Source organism: Mya arenaria, chromosome 5, assembly GCF_026914265.1.
Source record: "Mya arenaria isolate MELC-2E11 chromosome 5, ASM2691426v1".
NCBI classification, from domain to species: Eukaryota; Metazoa; Mollusca; class Bivalvia; order Myida; family Myidae; genus Mya; species Mya arenaria.
Window position 1 is genome coordinate 11,066,373 of NC_069126.1, and position 19,106 is coordinate 11,085,478.

At 35.8% G+C, this 19,106-nt stretch overlaps 1 protein-coding gene across 4 annotated transcripts in view; it reads left to right on the plus strand.

Moving 5' to 3' along the window:
• Window positions 1–15,277, plus strand: part of LOC128234548 (cell adhesion molecule-related/down-regulated by oncogenes-like) — an 89,139-nt gene extending 73,862 nt beyond the window's left edge. For all 4 annotated transcript variants that reach the window (XM_052948815.1, XM_052948817.1, XM_052948816.1 and 1 more), the window contains 11 exons: window positions 3,870–4,034; window positions 4,595–4,714; window positions 5,288–5,431; window positions 5,812–5,940; window positions 7,524–7,703; window positions 8,097–8,527; window positions 8,956–9,187; window positions 9,472–9,723; window positions 10,154–10,383; window positions 10,778–11,228; window positions 11,401–15,277. In XM_052948815.1, coding sequence (XP_052804775.1) covers window positions 3,870–4,034; window positions 4,595–4,714; window positions 5,288–5,431; window positions 5,812–5,940; window positions 7,524–7,703; window positions 8,097–8,527; window positions 8,956–9,187; window positions 9,472–9,723; window positions 10,154–10,383; window positions 10,778–11,228; window positions 11,401–11,534 — 2,468 coding nt within the window. In that variant the 3' untranslated portion in view covers window positions 11,535–15,277. The remainder of the gene's footprint in view (window positions 1–3,869; window positions 4,035–4,594; window positions 4,715–5,287; window positions 5,432–5,811; window positions 5,941–7,523; window positions 7,704–8,096; window positions 8,528–8,955; window positions 9,188–9,471; window positions 9,724–10,153; window positions 10,384–10,777; window positions 11,229–11,400) is intronic.
• Window positions 15,278–19,106: the final 3,829 nt, after the last annotated feature.

Below are 19,106 nucleotides of genomic sequence, written 5' to 3' on the forward strand. Positions count from 1 at the left end.
TTAAGATCACCATTTTTGACTGGTAATAAACAATTTAAACACAGAATGACTAGTACAAGATGTCTGCCTGTGGTCAAGTTGACGTCTTGAACATTCATGTTTGGTCTGCATTTTTTGTTGCAAACGAGGCAGGTATAGATGCCATGGCATACAAAAACATGTTTGAGATGTGCTAAGGACATTCTGATGTGACAATAATTATACAAGTATGCCCATTCCCTTCAAAAATGCATTACATTAACCAGAAACTTGTTCATAATATATTGTCTCGGGCTCGGACCATGGTCAGCTTTTCATATGATATGAATGCTTACCTTGGCTAAAATGAATTTGGCACTTGTATGAAAATGAATAATGCTCATATGTGACGACAGCAGCGAAAACATGGAAGTAGTCAATGGAGATTTATCAAAGTGAATGGATTGAAATCCAAAAAGATCGCTATGGATGATTTACCGATATACCTGTATATAAAAATAACTATAAGCATTTTCTTCATACGAGGTACATTGTACATTGCAAAACTTAAGGGTTTCACATTGTCTTCCACAGGATCTTTTTTGCTGAAGACTTCACATTGATAATGTTATGGGAGAGAATCAAAAGCCGAATTTGGGACTGTCTTATTATAACCACTTACAAATAAAGTTTGACTGGTTATATTTGAGTAAACCTCGGGTCGGTTGGTCGGTTTGTCGTTCCTTTGCAGTGTTTTTTGCTTGTTTTCACAAGTCCTAGACTAATTGCATTTAATGTCTGTTGATATGAAACGGAACAGAAGCATTGACATTAACACTGGCTATAATGTTCGGAGCTTGCTGTTTCTAATGTCTAGATTATTGACAGGAGCTATAGCTTTACAGGTGGCCCCCGATATATATCAATTATGAAATTACCTTTACTTACCTTTAGACCACCAACATTGTGATATTTTTGAAAGTTTCCTGCAGGAACTTGCCCTCTGCACGCATGCTAGATTAAAATGTCTGGTTGTAAAGACAATATCTGTTGTAATGTGCCGATTTTCGGGTGTTTATCAACTAATTTATGCTACTATGATGTGTTTTATGGTTATAATGGCCGAGTTGATGGAATATTTTCCAATCTTCAAATACATTAAGTAAAACGGGCCTATTTATCCCTAAATGATGTGTACTAATACACAAGGTTTTTAACAATACGTACACAAACATTAAGATGGCTTTCCCAAAATGTTGCGCTGTCGTTGCCTATAATGAAAATTACCCATAATTTTCTTAATGTTCGTTTTTCTCCATCGAAAATATACATCAAACAACAAGGGTAACATTAATATCGAATTAAATCTTTGGAGGAATGATAAGTAAGGATATTAGGCCCGAAATGATAGATGAAGAAACTGCACATTTTCGTGGAATACTGATGAACATAAAAGATTATGCATTTTTCCGACCTCTAAATTGGAAACAGGGATGCGATAATGTGTTTTTCTGTAGGCTTGGTACCATTTTGCCTGTCAAGGGTGCTAAGTATTACGTCACTTGAAAAATCATCGAAAATCTTGACTTAAACTCGATGATATTATAAGCGCCATCTTTGACAAATTTGAGGGTTACAGTAAAAATTTGGGTTTAGCAAATATGGTCAGTCAATACTTTGTTTTCTTCCCTTTTTTGTGGGGGATGGGGGGTGATATTGAAGACCTATTGAATACTTTTTTTCTCCTTTGCGTACAATTTCAAAGTAACCACCCCTCAACCCCAAAACCCAACACCTCAAAGTCAAGCCCAGGAAATTGATCATAAACCATTTGCTGTTATAATTTTACTGTATACAATAGACAATAACAACCATTTTAAACGTATCAAAACATACAAATGTATATTAATGCATTCTTGTCAGACACGGGTAAAAAAACGAGCTTATTTTCAACTTCGTAATAAATTGAAACCCCCTGTCCAAAATTTTAATGTGTTTGCTAAATGAACCTAAAAATACAAGATCCTATATGTCTACTCGAAAAAAAAACTCAACCAAAAAATGATTTATTACCAACTCTTCATGGTATAGAATGAACACAGGCAAAAACCAGGGCTTATATTTACATCTGACATTTCATAAACTAGGGTTTTTGCTTTGTATAAGTGTGTTTTTAGTAAAAAGTCGAACAAAGAAATTAGTAAATAAAATATTCTGCTGTGCTCAAGAATACATGAATGAATACCTTTTTAATGTTTACAGAATTGGGGGAAATATTAGTAATTTACAAATTCATAACATTTCCATTAAAATGGCATTTTATGGAATTTATCAATGTTTTAAAAAAATTGCTTCATTCTTTAATAAAAACATAAGGTGGGTAGGTAGAAATTACTTGTTATGTTTTGATATTTTTTTGTATTGGAGATCAAGGATTTCGTACCAAACCGATCTATATCGGGGTATAATTATCACTTTTGTAGATAATTTTAAATACAAAATAATTTAATTTTAACATGTTCTCTCAAAATATGCTCAGTTTTTAGGAAATAATGGACAAAACCCCTCAGTTTTTAGGAAATTACGGAAATAAAATCCACATTACAGTCAATAAAGAGTTCGGTCTGGAGGATGAAATAGGGTCGGAGTTAGTGGAACAACCAAAAAAAAATTACGCCTCATATTAAAATGTGTGTATTTATAGTCTGCCTAGAGTCATGGAAAATGCATTGATGTTCTTGAAGTATGTCAGTGGTCTTTATAGCCATACATTATAATTTTACATTGACAATGTTGCTAAAAAGAACAACTAATATACATTAAACTAACAAGCTTTTTGCCATTAATGTCACTAGAAGTAAAAGGAAATATAACTAAAACCGCAGTTTGGGTCGGACAGTTATTGTAATGATTTATATCTGACACAGTGCCCCGATTAGTTGCTTAATTACTTTCTAATCCTGAAACTAAGATTTTTGAGTTGAAAAGGTAGAATAAATCTTTATTGGGATCATTACAGTATTATAATAATTAAGTTAAGTAAGTAAAATGAAAAATAAAGGTTTCTATTCAGCCCAATGGCTAAAATTGTGTATTTTATCCTTTTTTCGCTGTTCAAGAATGTCGACCATGCATAAGTTACTTATTTCATATTAGTCATTGACAGAAACATTAGTCAAGTCTTTACAATAAATTTCAGAGTTTGGGTTTCATTTAACAACACCCTTGCGTGTAAGCCCGTCATTAGGGTTCAAAATATTGAATTTAAAACTAAGCATGTTCATAAAAGCCTGTAATTTTGCTGTAAGATAGTGCTTACATAAATCTTACGCCATAAAACGTGCACCTAAAGCTTTAAAAATGAGTTAACATGATGGCTTTGAACAAAGGTATATTAGAGGGCAATACATCATTACGATGGCGTAATGAGTTTCATGACTGTCATAGTGTATTCACCGGCAGAGTGATATACTAGCTGTAACCATAATATGTATAGGTAAACAAAACATTCTGCAACATGATTGAAAAAGAAAAGGAGGTGCATATATATGGACTAGTTTATTGAAGCTAAATTAAGTGAATATGAATATCCCTCTGGTCCATTTACCGGGTTGACTCTTGTTTGAGAGACCAAGAAAATATGTGCTTCTGGTTGAACACGGGCCAACAATCTCTTGGGTGAAAGGTACAGCCCTATGCTGCAAAGCCACTCCCACACACTGAAATCTAGAATAAATCCTTGTACATATTCAACAATATAATTGCTTTCTCATGATCATACCATTTGTCTTTTGATGTTTCAGTTCTAAATCAGGATCCAGAAGAAACATTTTCGTAGCTGAATGATCGTTTAAAATAATATGATAAAAGTTTATTACAAAGTTTAAAGCTGTAAAATTTTCTCCTTTCAGTTCCGAACCAAGAACCAGCAGTTATAATGCCACGTACGGAGTTCCAAGCTACGGTCAGAGACAATGTCATTCTAGAATGTTCCGCCATCGGAAATCCACAACCTGTCATCACCTGGGAGAAATATGGCGGCATTCTGTTACCCGGGCGGTACCGACAAATATATGGTAAGGAAATAAAATAGTAAGTCAATATAAAAAATGAAGTTAATAAGGAGCAATATTGCCTGTAATAGAGACTAGCATATGTTCAAAATTTTGTTGTCTGGGATAACAGTGCTACTTTTTCCTGACACACTTGTTCAGTACTTTATGGTAATAGCATCACAACTATGACTCGGTCATTATGATAATATAGGCTGCAGGGGGTTTCCTCCCTGAAAAAGCCTAAACTATGGAAAAAAATTGTTTGAATTATTATATTGAGACATCCAATAATTGATATTTTAAATTATTAAAATAATTTATGCCTAAATCTTTGTGGTTTAATTAGCTTGTCTGCATATTGAAGAAAAAATGCAGGTCCTAGTGCAAAACTTTGACCTTCACCACATTTTGTTCAAGATTTTCAAATCAAACTTGGTACACATGTTTGCCAGAGACAATACGCAGATCTATAGCAAGACCCATAACTCTTGTCTTTAATGACTTGATGCCCCTTGTTCCACTTGTTAAAGAAAAGACGAGCCTGTTGTTGTTTGTGTGAAATGTGTACGGTTATATTGTAGGTAACTTGTACTTGGACAACGTGACGGTCGAGGATGAGGGGACATACATGTGCAAGGCCAACAACGGCCTCAACGCTCTACAGCCGGACGGTCTCAAAGTTCTCATGCTCAATGTCTCAGGTATGTACTTCTGAAGTGTTATTGGCAGGTCTGTTTTTCAAACACCATTATTAATATGCATTATTATTATTACTAAGTAGCAGTTTTTCAAAAAACGAATAAAATGTGTTGTTTCAGCCTGCAGTTTCATTGCAGCTGTTGTTGTTGATGTTGTTGTTGTTGATGTGCCAAAAAATTAAACAAATGTTGGCCATAACTTTAAAATCATTATTATAAGATATATATATGAAACTTGCCACACCTATTCACAATAACATGTGTGGCTAAGTTTCATAAATCTGATGAATGGAGAAAAGCAGACAAGCCTTGGCACACGGTTGTGGTACTCCTATAATTGCTTGCTGCATGAGCCGCATCCCTATTATGGAGTTTTTTTTAAAGGCTTTATATGGTACATATTTTCTTTAGGGTTATTTGTCTATATAACATGTACCAGCTGTTGATAAACCCTCCAAGGATTGCTGTAAAGGAGTGAAAAGTCCATTATTTAGTTTTGGTGTGTGTTAAACGATCAGGTGTACAATAATAACTCTTCTCATTGTTTGTATAAATTTGATACTTTTCTGATTACAGAGCCTCCAAGTATCGTAGTAAAGGAGCGAGAGGTCAACGTTAGCCTGGGCGGGCGTATAAAGCTCGTGTGTGCGGTGTCTGGTAGACCTGAGCCCGTTGTAACTTGGTACCACAATGGCAACTTTCTTCGAGATTTCGCTGGACGTAAGTAGACCCGTTGTCTTTTTGTTTTTGAATAATTTCAATTTATAAAGAGTTGTTAGACTTTAAATACAAATAATCTTTAAGATAACCACAATTAACCATTTTTATTTACCAAAATCAAATTTAAGTATGTATTTTGGCTAATAGAAATAAAGCTATATATGCGTGCTACTTAAGCAAAAGTTCAAGAAATTGGGGCCTGGGGATGTTGTAGAGTTTAATCTTATTTTTATGTTGTTAAACTCATTGTTAGCAAAGCTTCCATTTCATTGTATTTCAAATAATGCAGTTGCAGATATTTTGTGTAAACTTGAGAATGAGAAGTTGTTTTTAATGGAACAGTTTTATGCAACTATATTAAACACACACTATACTTGCAGGAAACCGGTTGTATATTGCCCATGCAGAGGCGCGTCACAAGGGCCTCTACCAGTGTTTTGCCGAGAACAGGGTGGGGCTCACACATGCAGAGCTGCTCGTTAACGTGGATATAACACAGAGAGATACTGGTATGTGAAGATTGAATGTTATTTCAAATATTGTATGAGGAAAACTTAATTTCATAATCATTCATGAAATTAATGAAAATGTATAACATAACTTTATGATATTTGAAATGAGAAGTTTCCTAAAACTGACTAAAGTTTAATTTTGTGGTACTTGTGTACATTTAGTCATCAAATATTTAAAAGGTCGCCATTATTCATGGCTGATCTAAATGCTTTACTAACAAATTTTTTCAGTGTATTAGCAGGACGGTGGTTTTGGGGGCATTTTATCAACTAGAGAATTGTAATGAGATATAATTTTAAACTAGTCATTTGGCTGCATGCAACTATTAATCTGTCTTATTTAGATTTACGAGGTAAAATATTAATGATATTGCTGATACTCACTTTGTAATAAATTGAGTAAGAGTTCTTATGACATTTGATTGCACACTCTTTGGGAAGTTGTGTATATTATTATATTATATATTATATATATATATATATATATATATATATATATATATACACAGTCAAAACCTGTTGGCTAGATATCCCAGGGACTGGCAAAAACACTTCAAGCTTTGCGAATATTTAGTCAAGTAAAGAATGCTTACAAAGAGTAAAACCAAATTTGTCCTTTACATCAAGTTCGAGCCAACAAGGAAATCGAGCCAACAAGGAAATCGATCCAATTGAGTTTGAGCCTATGACTGTATATATATATATTTTATGACATTGTAATTTGCACACACAAGTTAGAAACCATTTGCTCCTAAAACAAATGTAAACATAATTGAACCTTTGCTGAAATATACAGCACTAATTCTGGACAAATGGTAAAATATTCTTTATTTTGCACACATCTCTGGTATATACTCCAGTTCTAAAATCTTCTTTGAAACCTTGCTAGATTAAATCTCTTGTATCCTTCTTATGAACTGTATTACATGCTCTTCAAGGCCACAGTAATAAATAAGTTTGTTTGGCCTTGAATGACGGACTCACAACAATACCTATGCCTCAAAAGTTATTTTAGCCTGGACGTTGGTCTAACAAATTTTTTTTTAAAATCACCACCTACCGATTTCACCCTTCAAAATGTGGGTCGGATAAGGCCAATCAGAAAATCTTTTAATTGTGTCCCTTTACAAAGGACTTTTTTCAAATGCATCTGCCTTGCAGCTCTATTTTTAATGTATTGACTTTTATAGTCATTCTCATTCTCATGTGGTATAACTATCATTCTCTTTTTATTTATAATTGCTTTGGCTTGTATGGCATTTACATCTTTCTATTTAATTGTTTGTAATTGGTGAATATTAAATTCTTCTACTTTATATATTTATAACTAACAGTAAGTTTAAAACAAAAAAAAACAATAACAACAATATATTAATCTCGTACTAACACAACTATTTGGAAAATGATTACTTTCTAACCATGCATATAAGTTAACATGTGTAGCTGTAGCCTGTTTTTTAAATTGAAAAATAACATGCATATTACTAACAAAGTCATCTACTACTATAAACAAAATTGTACAAATTGAGAGTGTTAAAAATGATGAAGATGTTTTGAGTAAAACTGTCCAATTTTTTCAGCCTCAATATCTGATTCTTACCAAAACGTCACTAAGACGCTGGACAACTTGATTGAGGCTAACCAGACTTCTGCGGGCCAGAAGTCAAAGCCGAAAAACAGAAGACACAAAAAACGCAAACACAGACGGAAGAAGACTAAACGGCGTAAGGGAGAGAACACTCGCAATCTTGAACCACCAGGTGAGATAGGAGTTACTGTTCTTGGATAAACTAGAAAGACAGATGTCATGTCACATTTACTTTAAATTTGAAAGGTTACTGCAAATATATAAAGACTTGCACAGTTTAAACCCAAATGTAACAAGATTTATTTTTTAATACTATTATATCATATTTCATTAAACAGAAATTGAATAAGTACAAAATTCAAAAATATACCAGTCAAGCATAATATATATCAAATAAGATACAAAATCACTGATATTTCTAAGAGATGCATTTGAAAACTTACAATTTCTTTTTTAACTTGCCAAATCTCCAGTTTCAGAAATCTAAAGAATAGAAAATATTTATAAATAGGCTTTTCATGTTAGATTGTCTGTTTACTTCATGACTGGTTTGTTTCAATTTTAGTTAAGCTAGTTCCACCAAGCATTCCCGAGGTCAAGCAACTGTCCGACCAGTCTGTGATGCTGAATTGGACTGTGCCAGAAAACAAAGGACCGGAAATCGCCTTCTTTCGTGTTCAGTACAAGCGGCTTTTATCCAAGTCAAAGGATTCGAAGTTGAAAGACAATGATAATCGATGGAAGACTCCAGACATTGAGATCGATTCTCACGTTCGGCAGTTTGAAGTGTCGGGACTGAAATCACGTGGGACATACAAATTCCGCATCGCAGCAGTGTATTCTAATAATGATAACGCCCACTCAGGTAACTCGGAGCGATTTGAGATGAAGATGGGCCAACCCCCGCAGTCGAAACCACCCACCAACAAGCCCACTATTGTTGAACTGACACCGCTCGAGTTCGAGGGCAAATATGGTCTGAATGTTATGTGGCAGGTAAATATATTCAATGATAATGGGGCTGTTGCTCCAAATTTGTTAAAGTTAACAATTTTATTATTGAGATCATTGTTAATTTTTAAACGTGAAATATTTTATGATGTGCTTATATATTTAAAAATAACAGGTACAGCTGAAACAGTTGTCTTACATCTTGTAAGAAATTCTGCAATATTAAATAATAAGGCAGTCTTATTTGAAATTACATCATGATTTTTTTATCAAGATGGGAAAATTTTATTATGCTGTAATTAAATTCATTTACTAGGTAAAAAATAGCACCCTCTCTGATGATAAGTGTTCAAATGCTGAATAAAAACATGATGTAAAAATATCTGGATAAAATATCATAATTAAATGCCCCAGATTCGCACATTGAATTGCATCTCCAGTATAAACATGTACATGTATTTTTCCTTCCGCAGTACCACGTATCAGAAGACGCCCTTGCCTCGTCACCCATCGAGGGTTTCTACATCTACTACAAGCCGTACCACAGTAGCGAGCCCTTCCAAAATGTGACCCTACTTGAGCCCAGCGTGCGGGCCCATTTACTCCAGGACGTACTGCCGGGAACCGAATACCTCATTAAGATGCAGTCTTTCAATGCGGCAGGGAATAGCTCCTTTAGTAATCAGGCAGTTATGAAAACAGAAGGTTAGTAAAACAATCACTTTTCTTCATTCAAATATTGCAAAATATTGTCAACTGTTAAGCAGGAAATGGTAGAAATAAGTTAAGCACTTACCGTTACTAAACTTTTTATTGAGATATTTGCTTTTTGTAATCTACCCCATTAGAATGAATTCTTTTCATAATATTTGATATACCAGTAAAACAAAAACATTTTAAGACTTCCATAAAACCTCAATGCCTGTAAGAATGTGTTGACAGTTTTTCATGGACACCATTTAGTGACAAACCCATTCATTTCATTTCAGGCGAGAGCTCTGAGAATCCTGATATCATCATCTTGCCCCCGCCCACGACCATTTACCCGCCCGACGACGAGGACAATGATGATGGAGAATCAAACGAGAATGAGGGTCGTCAGACACGTCAGCCAAGCAGCGAGATGTTGTACATGATACTCGGAATTGTTCTTGGCGTGATGATGTTGCTGGTGATTGTGTTCATGTTCATGTGTTGGTGGAAACAGCGACAGCAGCGAAAACAGCAGCGAAGGATGATGGGTAAGTTGGAGCCAGAGAATTGTTTTCATTGGATGAAATACTTAATGCCTCATAGCAAAATTGTATACATGTTGCCCAGCAAAAAAATGCGCATGTGTAGCAAGGCTCTTAACTCTTGATTCAATAATTGTTCATTCTGTCCCTTGTTTAACTTTAATATTACTCTAACCAGCATTGGCATCAGTTTGCAGAGCTCTCATAGATATTGTCTGTTGGCTGCAAACAGTTTTTTGATTGATTGTTCTGAAACTTGGTACACATGGTCATCATGAAGTGTACATGTGCCTTACTATTTTTCATCAGTGTGGCCATTTCCATTTAATAGTCATCTATATTTAATTTTGTGGAGTGAAATACTTCAACAGTTTCAGATTAATCAATCTGGAATGAGTACAAGTTTAAGTTTAATGACAAACTACCTTTATTTTAGATGCCATACAAAATGACCCTAGAGCCAAGTACACCGATGCTGCTCAGCGGATTTACTCAGATAGCTTACGGAAAAAAGTGGTGAACGGTGGAATTGCGGGAATGAATGGAATAAACGGGACAGTAGTGAACGGCCATGTTCCGGGAAACTACCATAAAATGAACATTAACGTGAACCCTATGTCGGAGTTGGACACACTGCACTCTTCCGATGGATCATCTCATTATCCTGTATGCACTTAGCTTAAGTTTATGCTTAACTATGCTCATATTTGTTAAGAAATTATTCGATGTGTTAATATTTAAGCCTCTTATAGCCGACTAATAAGTTTAAAAGAATACTGGTGTCACTATGAGATGAGATGATACCTGGTATCAATCAAACACAGTTCTTGATGTTTCAGATTGTCAATGACTGTTTTGTGTTTATCTCTTTTAGTTAAGACACTTTTTTATGTGTAATCTTAAATAGTGAAAACAGTTTTCAATAGTAGTAACTTTTCGCAAATTACAAAGATGGACTGCCAGTTACAGCTAGCTATTGTATGTCCGAGTGTTATTTGACAGGATAACAAGCTTAATTATTGCTTCTTTTTCATAATTTTTATCTTGCTTTGTTTTTCAGCCTGTCACCTTTCATCCTAACGGAACTTTACCCTCTCACCATAGGACTAGTGACAATAACTGCAATAATATTAACCAATCAAAAAGCCTACAGAATTCTCTGCAGAAAATAAACCACCAAAGCAGTAGTGTGCCCTGTACGGGGTATTGTGAAACTATGGGGGGTGGGGAATCGATGGCTAACCCCCCAAACTCTTTGTGTCATAATGTGCCAATGAGGAATAATAGCGGTGAAGCGCATGATGGACGCTCTTTATCCAGTGCAAGGTCATGTGACCATAATAGATCATGTGACCAGAGGTCATGTGACCGGTCATGTGACACTGGGGACAGTTCTTACGATGATACGGGTGGTGTACATAGCAGTCGTCATAGGAAACGGAGACGGAGAGCGCAAAGTCGAGAGCAGTCAACTAAAGATCAAGCAACGAATACAGACCTGAGCAGTAATGGTAAGCTGTGATAATGTTTGAGAATGTCATAAAAAAACAACAAGTATGTATAAAATTGTTGGATAAATATTAAAATAGTTTTGTGTAAATATTTCAATTTTGTTTCCAGTTTGAAAACAGTATTTTTCTAAAAAAAAGAAAATTATATATAATACAAAATCATACTTTTCAGATGGGACGATGGATCTTGCAGAGTATAACAAAGCGATATCCTCATCACAGGAGTCTGGCCAGATGGTGGAACGGCAGTCGCCTCCCTTGCGTACGGACTTTGATGCCCATGTGCCATGTTCCAACGCTGTATGACACAGGCCCTACACAGCTTGATCGTTCGGGGGGTGAAAGGGAACACGTTCTAAGTGACTTTAAGAATATGAGGAGGTAGAACCTCGTTGCTTTCACGCCTTGGGTTGTTCTTTGAACTGTGCTTTCTCATAGTGCTGTGCTGCGGTCTAGGATTTGAAAAAGAGAAATAGATCGTGCAGCTACGTAGCCTTGTTTTATGTAGCGCTGTATAATATCTGCAAAACTTTGAGGAACACAGTTTTTTTCATTTCCTAAAACTGCGTGTCATATTGTTATACAGACGTTTTGAGAAGTAGTTATCTGAATCTGCAATATTTTTATTATATTATGAGATTTTAACGAGAATTAACAATTAAAGTCAAGTTTGTGCCTTAGAGAGTAACAATGGGACGGCAAAACCTTCATTTTGCGGTCCGGAGTGCATTTAGTTGTTAGCTGTACGCAATAATCCTCAGGAAATGGAAGAGGCAAGTTACAATGCATCTGGCTGGCGACACGCCGTATTCCCAAAGGAAGCTTGAAGGAAGCAGATGATTACAGATTAGCGCTGTAGTGAACGACTGCTATAGTTTTCAACTGGTGCTTTTGGTTGTGATATAATATGTTGATACCAAATAGAACATTGACACAAATAAGACTCAGAATTGCAAGATTAGGATAAAACATTTATTGTTGACTTTTTGAGCAATTTTTCGAAAACTTTCTTACAATATAAAAAAGGTGTAATTTTGTAAGAAATAATAGATAAACTTAAGAAGCATATATTTTGATTTACAATAAATTTTGTTTTTATAAGACTTCATTATTACGGTAGCAAAAGTCATTTAGATAAAAACAATATTTGTCTTGTAAAATTGATTTATTTTTATTTCTTGGCATATTATAACAGAAATAACTTGTGAGAAATCCTAGATTTTTACCGTATAATTATCAATAGTGAGCATGCTTATAATAAAGTATTTATATTATTTTTTAAAGTGATTTAAAGTTGCATAAAAATCATCTCATATCAATTCAATTCCTGGATCTATTTCACTAAACCAATAATTACCCTTTCTAAAACTTCATAATTAAAGTGGACGAAATTAACACAAGCCCGCAAGCCCTGCACTGGTTAAATACCTTCTGGGCTTGCTAAAATTCTGAATTTTATATAGCAGGGCTTATTCAAAAGTTTGATGCCAAGCAATAGTATAAGAATTCGCGCTTGTTCATCGAAAAGTCTTATTTCGATTACTATAATTACATATTCATACTTTGTGGTCAAAATTAGCTCGAGTCCGCAAGGCCCACAATGGTGAAATAATTTTCGGACCTTTTTAAATTCAAGATTTTACATCGCAGGGTTTGTTGTAAAATGTTGGTACAGAGCACTTGTGAACAAATTCCGACTTATTTATTCAAAAGTCTCATTTTAATGACTGTTTCTGTTTTTCAAAAGTATTACCTTTTAAAGCATTTTTGAAACCTGTCTAAATACTATGAGTATGATTATCATGTTGGATAAGCCTTCTTAATGAGCACAGTATGTTTCTGATATAAGTCATAGGTATTCATACTTTTTATGGGTTTACTAAAAAGACTTCAAGCATCGTTCTGTATTATTTTGACTCTTACACAGTAATGAAGTCTTTTTAGTAAGCCACTGTTTTGCATGGTAAAAGACTGGTTTTGGATTTCACTACATGACAAAAATATGTAACATCAAATAGTAGTTTTTGTCAATGGCAAATAATGACAACTTTTTTAAGTGGATTTTGTTGAAATTTTATGTATATTTCTGAATTTGGTACTATTGTGTCTGCAATAAAAATTATTATTAAATCTGATGAAATTACTCAGCATGATTATGTATTAATTAAAAAAAATGTCATGTATTTTAATCCACAGCCTTTTTCTACCATGTGTTAACATCTATTGATTGTCAATTGGGCTTATCAGCATGTGAAGTAAAAGCACTGATAAGCCCATCTGGCAATGAATGGGTGTTATAATCTCATGATTAATGATAAAGGGTAAAGCTGTATTGAACAGCATGGGTATAACTCATTGTAATATTCATTTGTTTCGATAACGAGAATAATTTTCAGTTATTTGTTATTAAATTATATATTGTTGTATTCGTTCATGAGATTGATCATGAAAAACAATATCTACCAAACTATTCTATAATATGCTGTGGAAATTTGATAGATATTGTTTTACATTGTTGATAGTTTTGTATTAATCTGTGTTGTGAATCTTTCACTTAATATATGATATTATTATCAGAAAAAAGGCAAATTTCGTCAGCCTTAAAAGAAATGGTTAAAGTTAAGATTTACAAAACAGATTTATAACTACAAAATCAGGCAGGCTTGGTTAAAGTTTTATAAACTAGTAGCAATCTTTTATTTAAAGAACATTTTTTATGAACTTGTATTCTAAATTTCTTTTCTTTTGATTAAGTAAAACAAAACAAAAAGATAAAAAATAATCTACTTGTTCTTGTATATACATTTTCATACATTCTTTGATTATTTCAGAAAATTTAATTGAACACCTAAATATCCTGTATGTGCATTTGAATTGTAATTCAATAATGTCGTAAAACTTGACAAGTTTCAAAATGTGCACAAAATAGATACTTTTATGGCAGCTAATGGTTGTATGTAACCTTTACTATATAGTAGGTCTGATAAGCCTAAGCCTGATATTTCGTAGTGTTCATTTTGTACATTGTATAAACCTGATATACAGTATTATATGTCCGAGTTTATTATCTTTGTTACCATGGTAACCATTTCGCTTAAATAGCATGAAAACAACATAAATATAGGAGTTTTAACTTTAATCCAAATGGTTTCTATGGTAACTCCTGTTAAAAACTCATTTGTAATAAGGTTCCATGTAAATGTATGTGTAGTTATAAACTTTTGTGTGACATTGACTTTCATGTTTAAAATACTGAAAATGTGATATTTTTTAGATTAGCTGATTGTGTGAAATTGTGTGAAAATATCTTCTTGACCTGCCATGATAATTACTATCATAAGTCATTTCAGCATGACATGCTTTCAATCTTTGTTTAAACAAAACTTTGATTTGTTTTTATTACACATTATTAATCATCACTGAAAAATAAATATTTCTTTCAAGTCCATAACTTTTACAAAAAACTGACCTTGATCTTTCAACCTGGCCTTGACCTTTTTGGAGTTTTTTTTCCTTCTGATATCCTGAGAATTGTTTTGCTTCAAATTTGGTTGATTCTTAGGCATTCAGAATAAATTTGACTGATATTTCTTTAAGTGATTAATTGTTTCATGTAAATGAGGTTAATTTTTACTTGTTCTAAAACATCAAGTCTATTGCTGGCCAGTATACAGTATAAAAAGTACATGACTGTGTGTACATGTATCTGTGTATTTGTTGTTGTTATTTTCAGTTAAAGAAACATTTTCTGCTGCATAATAGATAAAGTGCATAGTATCACACATGTACCTCTTGATGTTATATTGACCTTAAGTATAATTAAAAATATGAAATGATGTTTATGTTCATTTTAGCAAATTCTTATGAAAAAAAAGAAATAATATGAAGGTGAATTTTGAAAACTAAATGTGATATTTCATTGTGTGTTTGACAGATTGTATACTTGATGGACTATATGTGTAGTAAAATTGTTGTCAGTCATTGAAGATCTTAATGTATATAAAGTAATTTATAATAAATGATGAAATAAAACATGACCAAAACATTTATACATGTGTTGTGTATTTTTTTCGATCTCCTCTTGTGTTTTAGCAGCAACACAAGGTTTTGATGTGGCCTTGACCAGTATCGTCGTCGGTCAATGAGATTTGGTCATCTGACATGTAAGGAGGTACCAATATTCAGTTGTTCACTCTAGCAATACCCACGTGTGTAGCTAGTCCCGTTACTCTGGCTCAAATTATTGCCCAGTGGTGCCCATGTTACTCTGGCTCAAATAATTGACCATTGGTGCCCATGTTACTCTGGCTCAAATAATTGACCAGTGGTGCCCCCAGTTACTCTGGCTCAAATAATTGACCAGTGATGCCCCCAGTTACTCTGGCTGAAATAATTGACCAGTGGTGCCCGTGTTACTCTGGCTCAAATAATTGACCAGTGATGCCCCCAGTTACTCTGGCTCAAATAATTGACCAGTGGTGCCCGTGTTACTCTGGTTCAAATAATTGACCAGATGTGCCCCCAGTTACTCTGGCTCAAATAATTGACCAGTGATGCCCCCATGTTACTCTGGCTCAAATAATTGACCAGTGGTGCCCGTGTTACTCTGACTCAAATAATTGCCCAGTGGTGCCCGTGTTACTCTGGCTCAAATAATTGACCAGTGGTGCCCCATGTCACTCTGACTCAAATAATTGACAAGTGGTGCCCCCTGTTACTCTGACTCAAATAATTGCCCAGCGGTGCCCGTGTTACTCTGACTCAAATAATTGCCCAGAGGTGTCCCCTGTTACTCTGACTCAAATAATTGCCCATTGGTGCCCCCTGTTACTCTGACTCAAATAATTGCCCATTGGTGCCCCCTGTTACTCTGACTCAAATAATTGCCCATTGGTGCCCCTGTTACTCTGACTCAAATAATTGCCCATTGGTGCCCCCTGTTACTCTGACTCAAATAATTGCCCATTGGTGCCCCCTGTTACTCTGACTCAAATAATTGACCAGTGGTGCCCCCTGTTATTCTGACTCAAATAATTGCCCAGTGGTGCCTCTGTTACTATGACTCAAATAATTGCCCATTGGTGTCCCCTGTTACTCTGACTCAAATAATTGCCCATTGGTGTCCCCTGTTACTCTGACTCAAATAATTGCCCATTGATGCCCCCTGTTACTCTGACTCAAATAATTGCCCATTGGTGCCCGTGTTACTCTGACTCAAATAATTGCCCAGTGGTGTCCCCTGTTATTCTGACTCAAATAATTGCCCAGCGGTGCCCCCTGTTACTCTGACTAAAATAATTGCCCATTGGTGTCCCTGTTACTCTGACTCAAATAATTGCCCATTGGTGCCCCCTGTTACTCTGACTCAAATAATTGCCCATTGGTGCCCCTGTTACTCTGACTCAAATAATTGCCCATTGGTGCCCCCTGTTACTCTGACTCAAATAATTGCCCATTGGTGCCCCCTGTTACTCTGACTCAAATAATTGACCAGTGGTGCCCCCTGTTATTCTGACTCAAATAATTGCCCAGTGGTGCCCCCTGTTATTCTGACTCAAATAATTGCCCAGTGGTGTCCCCTGTTATTCTGACTCAAATAATTGCCCAGCGGTGCCCCCTGTTACTCTGACTAAAATAATTGCCCATTGGTGTCCCTGTTACTCTGACTCAAATAATTGCCCATTGGTGCCCCCTGTTACTCTGACTCAAATAATTGCCCATTGGTGCCCCCTGTTACTCTGACTCAATTAATTGCCCAGTGGTGTCCCCTGTTACTCTGACTCAAATAATTGCCCATTGGTGCCCCTGTTACTCTGACTCAAATAATTGCCAATTGGTGCCCCTGTTACTCTGACTCAAATAATTGCCAATTGGTGCCCCTGTTACTCTGACTCGAATAATTGCCCATTGATGCCCCCTGTTACTCTGACTCAAATAATTGCCCATTGGTGTCCCCTGTTATACTGACTCAAATAATTGCCCATTGGTGCCCCCTGTTACTCTGACTCAAATAATTGCCCAGTGGTGTCCCCTGTTACTCTGACTCAAATAATTGCCCATTGGTGCCCCCTGTTACTCTGACTCAAATAATTGCCCATTGGTGCCCCCTGTTATTCTGACTCAAATAATTGCCCATTGGTGCCCCCTGTTACTCTGACTCAAATAATTGCCCATTGGTGCCCCTGTTACTCTGACTCAAATAATTGCCCATTGGTGCCCCTGTTACTCTGACTCAAATAATTGCCCATTGGTGCCCCCTGTTATACTGACTCAAATAATTGCCCATTGGTGCCCCCTGTTACTCTGACTCAAATAATTGCCCAGTGGTGTCCCCTGTTACTCTGACTCAAATAATTGCCCATTGGTGCCCCCTGTTACTCTGACTCAAATAATTGCCCATTGGTGCCCCCTGTTATACTGACTCAAATAATTGCCCATTGGTGCCCCCTGTTACTCTGACTCAAATAATTGCCCATTGGTGCCCCCTGTTATTCTGACTCAAATAATTGCCCATTGGTGCCCCTGTTACTCTGACTCAAATAATTGCCCATTGGTGCCCCTGTTACTCTGACTCAAATAATTGCCCATTGGTGCCCCTGTTACTCTGACTCAAATAATTACCCATTGGTGCCCCTGTTATTCTGACTCAAATAATTGCCCATTGGTGCCCCTGTTACTCTGACTCAAATAATTGCCCATTGGTGCCCCTGTTATTCTGACTCAAATAATTGCCCATTGGTGCCCCTGTTACTCTGACTCAAATAATTGCCCATTGGTGCCCCTGTTATTCTGACTCAAATAATTGCCCATTGGTGCCCCTGTTACTCTGACTCAAATAATTGCTCATTGGTGCCCCCTGTTATTCTGACTCAAATAATTGCCCAGTGGTGCCCCTGTTACTCTGACTCAAATAATTGCCCATTGGTGTCCCCTGTTACTCTGACTCAAATAATTGCCCATTGATGCCCCCTGTTACTCTGACTCAAATAATTGCCCATTGGTGCCCGTGTTACTCTGACTCAAATAATTGCCCAGTGGTGTCCCCTGTTATTCTGACTCAAATAATTGCCCAGCGGTGCCACCTGTTACTCTGACTAAAATAATTGCCCAGTGATGCCCCTAGATTGTCTAAAAAATCAAATGCTTTTCATTTCGAAATTTTATTTTTAATCTTAAATTCGGGTGAAAAATTTATCAAAAATATATTGATTGTTTTTGTCATAAAACTCTGATGGATTATTTATCCAAAAGCTATAGATATCAAATTTCTTCTAAAAGTCTACATGCACGTAAATATGGAATCATTAACCCTCCGAATTACGGACCATGGACATAACGGACCATATTTCGGGACATCACGGACCAGACTAATCGGACCATGTTTTGCACCGATTACATTATTTCGTCTTGTCCGCTTCTTTCCTTATATCAACATGCATAATTATATTTGGCAAAGAATATATTTATCATATGATGACTGGGTCTACCTTCTGTATGGCGTGTCCATAAAACAGCACGTTAGAGGCTCACGGGTCTGACTAACACTTGACGAGATCGGGTATTTAAATATGTCCCAAATCGTGCTTGATGATAAGCTGTTAAGCATACCATACCCCATTGTATTCAGGGGCGGATCCAGGAATTGACATTAGGGAGGGCGTTACTTAAGGGCGCAACCTTTTGACATTTTTATGGTTTAAATGTTGCTGTTGCTGTTTTCTGGGTGGGTGGGAGGTACAAATATTGTCCGTAATGGTGCATTTTAAGCGTATTTTTTTTAAAAATATATCTCCGATATTGACATATAGATCAAACTTGGGCGATTTTTAAGGGGGGAGCGAGTGCACCTTGCCCCCCCCCCCCCCCCCCCCCCTAGTG